Consider the following 9,672-nt stretch of genomic DNA (forward strand, 5'->3'; position numbering starts at 1 on the left):
ATAATTTGAAAAAAAAGAAAATGTAACATAATAAAATGTCACTAGATCTTTTTGTTTATTTTTTGTGACCAGTAAAATAATAATATAATAGTATATATTAAGGACGTGTGCGAGTTAGGCTAAGTTGATGCTAAACCAAATGGGACTTTTCTTGGGATTTTTTGCACTGCACACATTTAGACATTTATCAACACGTATCGACACATCACTACATTATCGGCACAACTTAGAATTTCCCTCATTTAGAACGCAACTTAGCCTAACTCGCACACGACCTAAGTACATATAAAGTATATATTATTTGTAATATATACAGGGTTCGCCAATTGAAGTGTTACCAACTACACACAGGTATATCCGTTAAACTAATATTGACAACTACGTGAAATTCATACGAATGACAGCTGTTTATATTGTTTATAAGCTGTCACTGGCATTTTCGTGTAAGTTTTATGGAACAAAATTTAATCGATATGGAATTCAAACGTAATGGTGTGATTCTACTTGGCTGGAAAACTACAAGTATCTGTTGTTCGTGAGCTCAAACATAAAGTACCATCATACCATAAATTGTTATAATAGTGTAGGCAGCGTGGACGAAAAAAAAACCGTAACATAACCTGAAATGGTTCGTAAAATAAAGGCTCGATATAAACGAAATCCAAATCGTAGTGGTGATCAAATGACAAAAGAACTGAAAATACCTAGGAAAGCATCCGAAGTATATTCCATAATGAGTTCAAGGTAAACACAAATTCCAAAAAGCAGAAGATCTTACAAAAAAGCAACAAAGAATTAGACTTGAAACGTGTCGAATTTCCAAATTTTTGTTCTCTGATAAGAAAAATTTCTCCATTGAGCATTTTATAAACTCTCAAAATGATCGTGTTTTTATTAAGTTGATGCAATGCCGAAAATTTGAGACTACGAACGGCTATCCGAAGTAATTTTTCATCTCAAGTAATTGTATGAACAGTTGTGCCCACTGGTGTCAAAGTCAATGCAACTTATTATAGCGAAAATGTTTTGGAAATTGCATTTCGTTTGTATACCATGGAACGTTCTAACAAGACTCGGCACCATCTCATACAGCTCGTGTGAATCAACAACAGCTTTCGAATTCTCCAGATGCAAATCCAATGAATAAATTCCAGCTAGGCCATTTTGGAGAGCAAGATGAGGACTAAAAAAAATATGCCAGTATGGATGTGCTGAAGAAAGCCATTATTCAGGAATGGGCTGAAATACTGGAAGATCGCATTCGCGAAGTATACAACTCATTATTTTAATCGTTTGAAGTTGAAGTGAATGGACTCTGAAATTTTGATTATTTCCACAAATTTTTGTAATTTGAATCAATAAAAAATAATTTCACACAAAAAAGATATAGTTGCTTGAATAGGTAACACTTCAATCATCTAACCTTGTATTATTGTATATAGTATATTCTAATTGTTTTATGCTGTTTTAGCTATTAAAAAAACATAAGTAAAAAACATGTTTTACTTTAATATTAAAATTTATTAGCACGGTTTACAATTTTTAATATTTCAAAATTTCTAGAATGCAAGGGCTTTGCTTGGCCTAATAAAAAAAAATTAATTACTTAATTAAATAAAGTTTTTTATTATATTTAAACTTACGTAGTGACGACTGACTTATAAGACCTATTAATCCCATTGTTGTTTTCCGTTTTAATCCTTTTCGTCTACAGGTACATTATCTGGACATACATCAAATGGCAAGACCGAGAATAGTTGTTGGAACACCGTTTGCTGTTTAGCAATAGTAAACTCAGCTTTTTCATGATTTTTACGTTTCATATAAAATGCTTCCTTAGCAGCATCATCTTGAGCTACAATATCTGGTACACGGTTACTATTCTCTAATCCTTCGACATCGTAAAGGGTGGTAGACCCTGCTGCAGTTGTACTTGGCTCGGTAGTTACATTTGAAATGAAAGTTGAGTTCAATGGATGTGCAGCCACTTCTAATGTATGTGAAACACCAGATATATCAAAGGAAGGTCGCTGTGATCTGTACAAACTGGATGTTGCTTCTATATTAGGTTCACCAGAAACACCAGATATATCAAGAGAGGGTCGTTGTGATCTGTACAAACTGGATGTTGCTTCTATGTTAGCTTCATTCCAAGTTAAATGTTTGAAAACCTTGCGCCCATTATTTAGAAACATTGTTATTGAAGTTTAGAGAGTCCTATTGTAATTATATAATACTCATACTAACAAAATAGATAAATACACAAAAATTAAAATAAATAGTTTAATAATTTTACAAACAATTTAAAATTTAATACGAAATATAATTTTCAAATTTTTTTTGATTATCAAATTTACACAGAAAAAAATTTGTAGTTATATGTTTTATAAATTTTTTAAATTTTACATGGCTTACTTTGTTATTACTTCTTACTTAAATATTTATTAGATATTTATTTTTCATTACATAAAAATATGTTTTATATGTGAAAAAAGTACACATATCTTCTGATCAAAACAGAACGACAGGCCTATTATTGAACTCCCGCGCCTATCCAATCGGTAAATTTTTTTATTTTCACGCTGGCAACACTATTTTACACATTCTGTCAAAGTTTAACGCATATCGTACGATTGGTTTTTGTTTGGCGTCTATACAAAAAGTCGAAAAATTTTTGTGTTACGATTTTTATATATAAGACGGTCCCACAAGCTTGGACCAAGATGAGATCCCTGGCCGCGTAACAACTTCTGTTACTGAAGAAAACATTGAATCGGCGAAGCAGATCGTGTTGAAAAATTGTTGTGAACCGATTAGAGAAATTGCAGTGTTGTTGCGCATCTCATATGGATCGGCCGACCACATTTTAAGTGATGTTTTGGGTTTGAAACGCGTCGCTTCTCGGCTGGTGGCAAAAAACTGAATTTCATTCAAAAAAAGCCGCAGTTTTTGGCCAAAAACTACACCAATATTATCAACCAACCACCGTACTCTTCAGATATAGCCCCGTGTGACTTTTTCCTCTTCCCCCGACTCAAATTGCCATTGCGTGGAACGCGAGACCATAGAAAATAACATATTAATGATTTCTGAATCAATAATAATTAATGAATCCTAAGGAATCGGCTGTGAAACGATATCAACCATTATAAGACTGAAGCGATAAAAAAAAGTCATAAACCCTTCAGATAAAATGTTTCTAATTATACTATAAATGTTAATATAGATTATGGAAAAAATTTGAATATGAAAATAACTTTTTTATCCGCCCATAAAGAATAATATCTTTATTGATACCCATCAAAATTGTGCTAAGCTTTTGTTAAGCTTTTCACATAGCAGATAACAGATGAAATATGTTATGCTCCGCAGCTTCTTTATAGCTAAAAGTCAAGTTGTCAACTCATTCAGACACTTTATGGCTCATTGTTGTGCTGTTATTCCTTTAACGACAAAGGAATGTCTTGTGTTGATGCATTCTAAGCATGCAAATAAAGTTGCAGCACGTAACTTTCTTTCCGAGCCCACAACTGCAACTACTCTGTAGCATTGAAGTTACTGTCGTCGGTAAGTCATGTTTATGTTGACAGCAGCCACCCGGCCCAACTCCGCAATCCACACATTGCATTTGTGCCAGCATCAATACTTTATGGATTTTTTCCTTCCGTTTGTAAATCACTCAAGCGCAACTTAACAAATTTATTTGACAAGTTTTAAATATTCTGCTTATGCAGCCAAACTTCATCTGAGCTAAGTTTGGAGTACTCGTATTTCGCTTAACTTCTTATGCACGAGTAACTTTATGAATTCTGTTTAATTTTTTACTATTTAAATAAGGAAATCATAAACATTATACAAATAAAAGGAAACTGCAAGGAGTTTCACTGCAAATATTAAAGTTTTTAACTTAAAAGTTATTAAATATAAAATTTTGTTTATTTATTGCATTTTAACAAATTCACACTCTAATAATTAATTTTTATTCTTATAGATATTTGAAGATGTAACAATCGTATATGCAGCATAATCATCGTGTACATCGGAAGATAAATAATTTTGACTCGCTTGAATGGTTCTTATATTAAATTAGGACGACAAAAATCCTTCTAGTGAACCCTCCACGAGGGAGGCGTCTGGAAATGGGTCACACAGTATTCTCGTCCTGTATGTTTCAAAACGGCTTTTTTAGCTAATTGAGGAGGACTAGTGGAGCATAGGGCCATAACATACACCATTCAGTTATATATTTATTTATAAATTTAATTACAACTATATTACTATAATGTTTTGTTCTCGGTTAATATGGAACGTCGTATCAAGAACTGCTGCATATATATATCATCAGAGTTTGGTAAGGTAAAGGACTTGATTTGCAAGCCGGAGTCTACGTTGAGAAACTTTTTAACTTCTTCATCAGTCGTTTGCTGGCAGGATTTAAAAAACTTTGACGTGCAGGCTGGCCGTGTGCCTCGTTGGCGGCCGCGCCGTGTCAAAGTGATTGAGAGTGGAGAGCGTTGATGAGATTTGATGAAGTCGTCAGCTTGAGAAAGTAACTTTGATCTGTAGGCTGGCCTCATGCCTCGTTGGCGGCCGCGCCGTATCAAAGTGGGTGTAAGTTGTGCTGCTTAAGTCACAGAAAAATTTATTGTGATGACCTGGATCCAGATTCCTCATCCGAATGTGTCACCGGCATGCTTGTGTTGCGTTTTCAAATCACGCCGGGGTCACCAATATATAGCGGGTTTCTGTACGTTAACGTAATTGAAATACAGAGACTATATTTAAATTTCAAAATTATTTATTGAGTCTACTTAATTTTCTTTATCAGAAAACCGAAACTTCTTCTTAGAATCAAATTTTCTTTCCTTTATTTTACAAGTTTTAATGTTGTCAATATACTTAAATAATAATCCAGTTTACTGTGATTATTTAGAATATGAACAGCTACATATATATATATATATATATGAGAATTGATACTTCTGTTTTTACTGGCTGATAATTTACTTATTATCGATATATAGCTGATTTACTAAATTAATTAATTAATTTATCAAAAATTAATTATTGTTTAAATCAAAATAATTAAATTAAATTTACAAGTATGTGGAACAATTGAATATATTGATTACATTCTAAGGCATGTATCAATAAATTAGTCATGAGTTGGACCAGAATAGTTCCTGTTAGTCTAGATTGTGTAAAGTAAAGGTTTTTTAAACTAAACCTCTCCAAGCGTATTGACACACAAATAATAATCTTTTTGAAATAATTTTTAATGCGTTCACGTCACAAGATATAAATGGATTGATGCGACGGGGTTAAGCAAATTTTGCTGATTAATACATAATTTGAATCCACCTTCATTAGGATTTAAAAAGGCAATGACCACTTTTATAAAGATAAAAATAAAAATATTTTTATGTTCCTGAAAGATGTCTTCATAATTTAGAATACGTATGCTGAAATGCTACAGTTTTAATTCATTACTGCATCGACTATTGCGTCTATGATTAAAGTTGAAGTCTTGGAAATATAGTGTCAGCAAAATATGTCAAAAATCATATCAATTCGGTAGTTATTTTAAGACGAGTTTCAGAAACAGTGACACGAAAAAACCGAAATAGTTTGGTCACACTTTAGGCACACACATAAATACGGTCTATTTAAATTGATCATTGAAGGCGGAGTTGAAAAAATGCGATATCGAAGCTTAATGACGGTCCAATAAAAATACGATGTTGCTTTTTACTCTAAACTGTGGGTACAGCACTTAAGAGAGTCTGGTTGACCTGCAAGGGGAACTCGATTAATTATTTAATAATTATTAATGTTTATAATTTAGTAACAATAAACTTTACTATGAAGAATATCAGAAATATTTCAGCAGAGAGAATAATTTTAAGTACATTTTTAATTTATTATATTTATTAATTTAAAGGCTATGACAAGACAATATTAGGCTATGACAAGACAATATTAGTAATGTCCTTAATTCATTAGTTTAAGGTAATGTGAATGTTATAATTAATTTATTAGAAGTATATAATGTGGTTGTATTTTATAATAATTGCGGTTACTTATTGAGATAACTTTACTGTATATATTTGTCATCTCATAACATTTGTCAAATAGTATTCTCCTTGTTGCCCTTGAAATCTTTTTTTATTTAATTTAAATTTAATTCCTCCAAAACTGCTGGAATCATTTTCCAAGTGACTGCATCTTCATCTTCTGTTATTTCAACTAAATTGTCTCCATTTTTGTCGGAGGCAAAAGTAGCATATTTTCCAGAGAAAGAATGAAAATCATAAAAAAACTTTCCTGTTTGATGTTGGTTGGTTGATAGAAAAACATTTGATTCAATTTAGTTGGTATTCCTTAAAGATAAAAATGTTGTGTAGGCTTGGTTTGTATCTTGTAGTTACTATTCATATACCATATATTTAGTGAGTTTAATATGTGTGCTTGTCATTCTTGGCCTTGTCCTTTAACAGTTCGGCTTTGTTTTTATTAAATTCCATTCAGGCGTAATAAACGAAAATCAAAGGATAAAGGCTGAAAATTTCACTTTCAGATGCGGCAGACATTGCGGCGTTTACTCTGTATCCTGCCTTGCTTATTAAATTTTAAAAGTCTTAGTAGACTTTTAGTACTGCGTACTGTACTCCGCTTATAAAATCTTAAGAGCTTTAGTAGAATTTTATAGAAGAATTAAATTAAATTTTGTCCTACACAATCAAACTATAAGAAATTGTTCATCTTTCGTATAAGTAAGCATACATATTTATTAATTTTGTATTAGTCAAGTACATTGTTTATAGTTGAAGTCGTAGTCAATGATTAAAATATTAAATATTTGAGGGACATATAAAAAATTTTGAATTCGAAATATCAATCCACTTAATGTAAATTAACACAAATTAACCTCTTAACCTCAACATAAATTTTAATAAATTGTTCGCTCCGGGAAATACACGAGTCGAAGTGGTTTGCTCCTGTCTGCTATATTTCGAGTTTTCCGCACAAAATACAGCCATAATCACATGCTAAAATGCATTACAATCACTCAAATGCCAGAGGGAACATTAAAGTTGTGCAGCTTTTATGTCCGTTAAAAGCAGCCTTCCATAACAGCGTCCCGTGTGAATCCCTAAGCACTGTAATCGATATTTTACGATTATTAACCCAACCGCGTCAAGCCCTGCCACTGCGATTTTAATTTGAAATTTAATTTATGATGATGAAATGTTGATGTTTCTGCTACTAATCAATGTTGAACTGTTGAGCTACTCTTGCATTAGCCAAAAAGTAACTACAATGAAGCAGATATATTTTGATATTTGCTAGTACATACTTGATTTAAGGATTTTCAAAAGTAAATTCTAAGTAATAACATTGCAAAAAGATAATGCATGAAAAAGGACACTCTTCATTTATATAGATTTCTGGAGCCAAAAAGGCAATCAGTTCAGATTTTCGCTTTATTACTGCCAAAGTATCTTAGTTCAGGAATGCACGAAAAAGTATTTTAAAGTATTTTATTAAATTATTTCCAACTGTAAATAAGAGTCACATAAAAAAAAGAGTACATACAATTTTTATGGGCTTATTTAAATATTATGAATTTATGGTTATATTTATATTAAAATTAATAATATTTATTGACGTGTTCAGCAGACTTTTTGCACTTTTTTCCATTGTAAATAATAATTATTTACAGTGACGGGCGCAAAAACGATTAAGTGATTGAAAAGTAATAAATAAAATTTATAAAAAGAGTGAAAAATGTATGCAAAAAATAATTTTATTTTATCATTTTTTTATGAATAATTATATATTAAGTTTAAATATTCGTATGGGATTAAAAAAATAAACGATATTTATTTTTTTTTTTAATATATTAACTTTTTTGTAATTTATAAATTGCTTACATATGATAAATAATGGAATTTAATTTTAAATAATAAAGTTATTTTAAAATTAATTTTATTTGACATTAAATAGGCTTGTAAAATATTAATAAAAAATATGAAAGTATAAGCAGTTAAAATAAGGGTCAATTTTGCAATGCACACTTAAATGGATTTGACGCTAAATTTACTTATGGTTACAGTAAACACTTAAGGACTAGTCAACCTAAGTGTACATTGTAGTACTGGATCTTAAAGTTATTAATAAATACGTAATAAGTATTTGTTGAAAACTCTAAAAAAAGTATAAGACTTTGATTGTTTTAGATTTATGCAAGAGTGTAACTGAAAAGAATTAGTCACATTATGTAGTAAAAAACCATATATCTTATTATGATTAAAAGTCTTATAGTTGTAGTAATTATGTTTATACAAAACAAAAATTGTACTGGTTAACATCCAAGTTTGACACTCGGATTATACTAGTCAATAAATCGAACATTATATCATTATAAAGTGTTCCTCATTTCTTTATTAATATTCGTTGCGAGAAGTCATTTATATATTTATATTGCCGACCAATATAGTAATTAATCGCTTATTTGTTTCTTTGACTCATTAAGGAACATAGCGCTTCTAGTTATGTTACTAAACTTTATTTATTACTTTAGTAATACTATATTTCTATATTATATTATATTAATATATAAAATACTTACTGTTTTAATAAAGTAATTGTATTATTCTTTGTTTAGTATGCGTTTGGTATTCTTATAAATTAACTGTGCTTAAATGGGGTATTAACTCTATTACGAGTGCCCGTTTGGATCAAAAGCGTTTTTTATATGACAAATACTGCGATGATTATAGCTACAATATAGCTACGATACAAAAAACACAGTACTCCATGTAATGTTAGTTAGTTGCAAATAAATTTTTTATATCTAAACCTTGGTCATTAAAACTGACCCCTTACTGTCATCCCTACAACACCTTTCCAACATGAACGCACTTCAAACCCTAGACCCCTTATATGTTAAAGCGTTCTAAGGAGTTACTTTAAAACAAGTGTAACGTGTAAGTTAGCACGGTTTTAGTGTATGGCACATGGAGCCAAAGGTAAACTATTATGTTGTAGACAAGAATATTAGTGTTATTTTGGTGACTATGCGTCATACAAAACCCATAGGACTAAAGGGTTGCCTCTGTATTCCGCTTTACCTCGGAAATTAATCATTTGCTTGCACAATTTCAAATGTAGTTCACATAAAGTTCTACCTATTAGATTAAGTGAGTTAGTAAGCTTTTCTACTGATATACTCAAATTATTATATATAATTTAATTTATTTCAAATGTTTATATACCATATTATTTATTTATACATGCAATGGACAGAGTATATACTATTATTAAAATAAAAACAAAAAATTATCAATCAATAATTTTGCTGGTTTTGAAGAATCACTAATTTAGTAGAATACACCTTGTGGGTGCTTAATCCAAACATCTATAAATTTTTCATTTTAAGATATGGTTATCAACACCTTCACCGCATCTTCTTTCATATACTTTATTAACCTAAATTGTCTTTCCCGAAGTAGTAATTATCGCTTCGGGAACAGTTTTTCTGTGACACGGGGACATGTTCGATCATATTCCTATGATTTCTTCTGTGAGAATAATTCGTGTAAAATATAGTAGTTTTCATGTGCATTTGTCAAATTATAAAGCCTGAATAAATAATAAATGTATATATAT

At 30.6% G+C, this 9,672-nt stretch overlaps 1 protein-coding gene across 1 annotated transcript; it reads right to left on the minus strand.

Annotated features, from left to right (window-relative positions):
* Positions 1 to 1,502: 1,502 nt before the first annotated feature.
* LOC119683424 lies at positions 1,503 to 2,291 on the minus strand. The gene is made up of 2 exons (XM_038097091.1): positions 1,644 to 2,291; positions 1,503 to 1,584 (listed from the first exon to the last, which is right to left on the minus strand). Exon 1 carries the CDS (start codon positions 2,193 to 2,195, stop codon positions 1,695 to 1,697), a length of 501 nt encoding a protein of 166 aa, XP_037953019.1. The 5' UTR covers positions 2,196 to 2,291; the 3' UTR covers positions 1,503 to 1,584; positions 1,644 to 1,694.
* Positions 2,292 to 9,672: the final 7,381 nt, after the last annotated feature.

This window comes from Teleopsis dalmanni, chromosome 2 (assembly GCF_002237135.1).
Source record: "Teleopsis dalmanni isolate 2A chromosome 2, ASM223713v2, whole genome shotgun sequence".
In the NCBI taxonomy this organism is placed as follows: Eukaryota; Metazoa; Arthropoda; class Insecta; order Diptera; family Diopsidae; genus Teleopsis; species Teleopsis dalmanni.

Excerpts from the sequence above, each read along its gene's own strand:
- LOC119683424 (XM_038097091.1), bottom strand. The coding sequence starts at position 2,195 with ATGTTTCTAAATAATGGGCGCAAGGTTTTCAAACATTTAACTTGGAAT.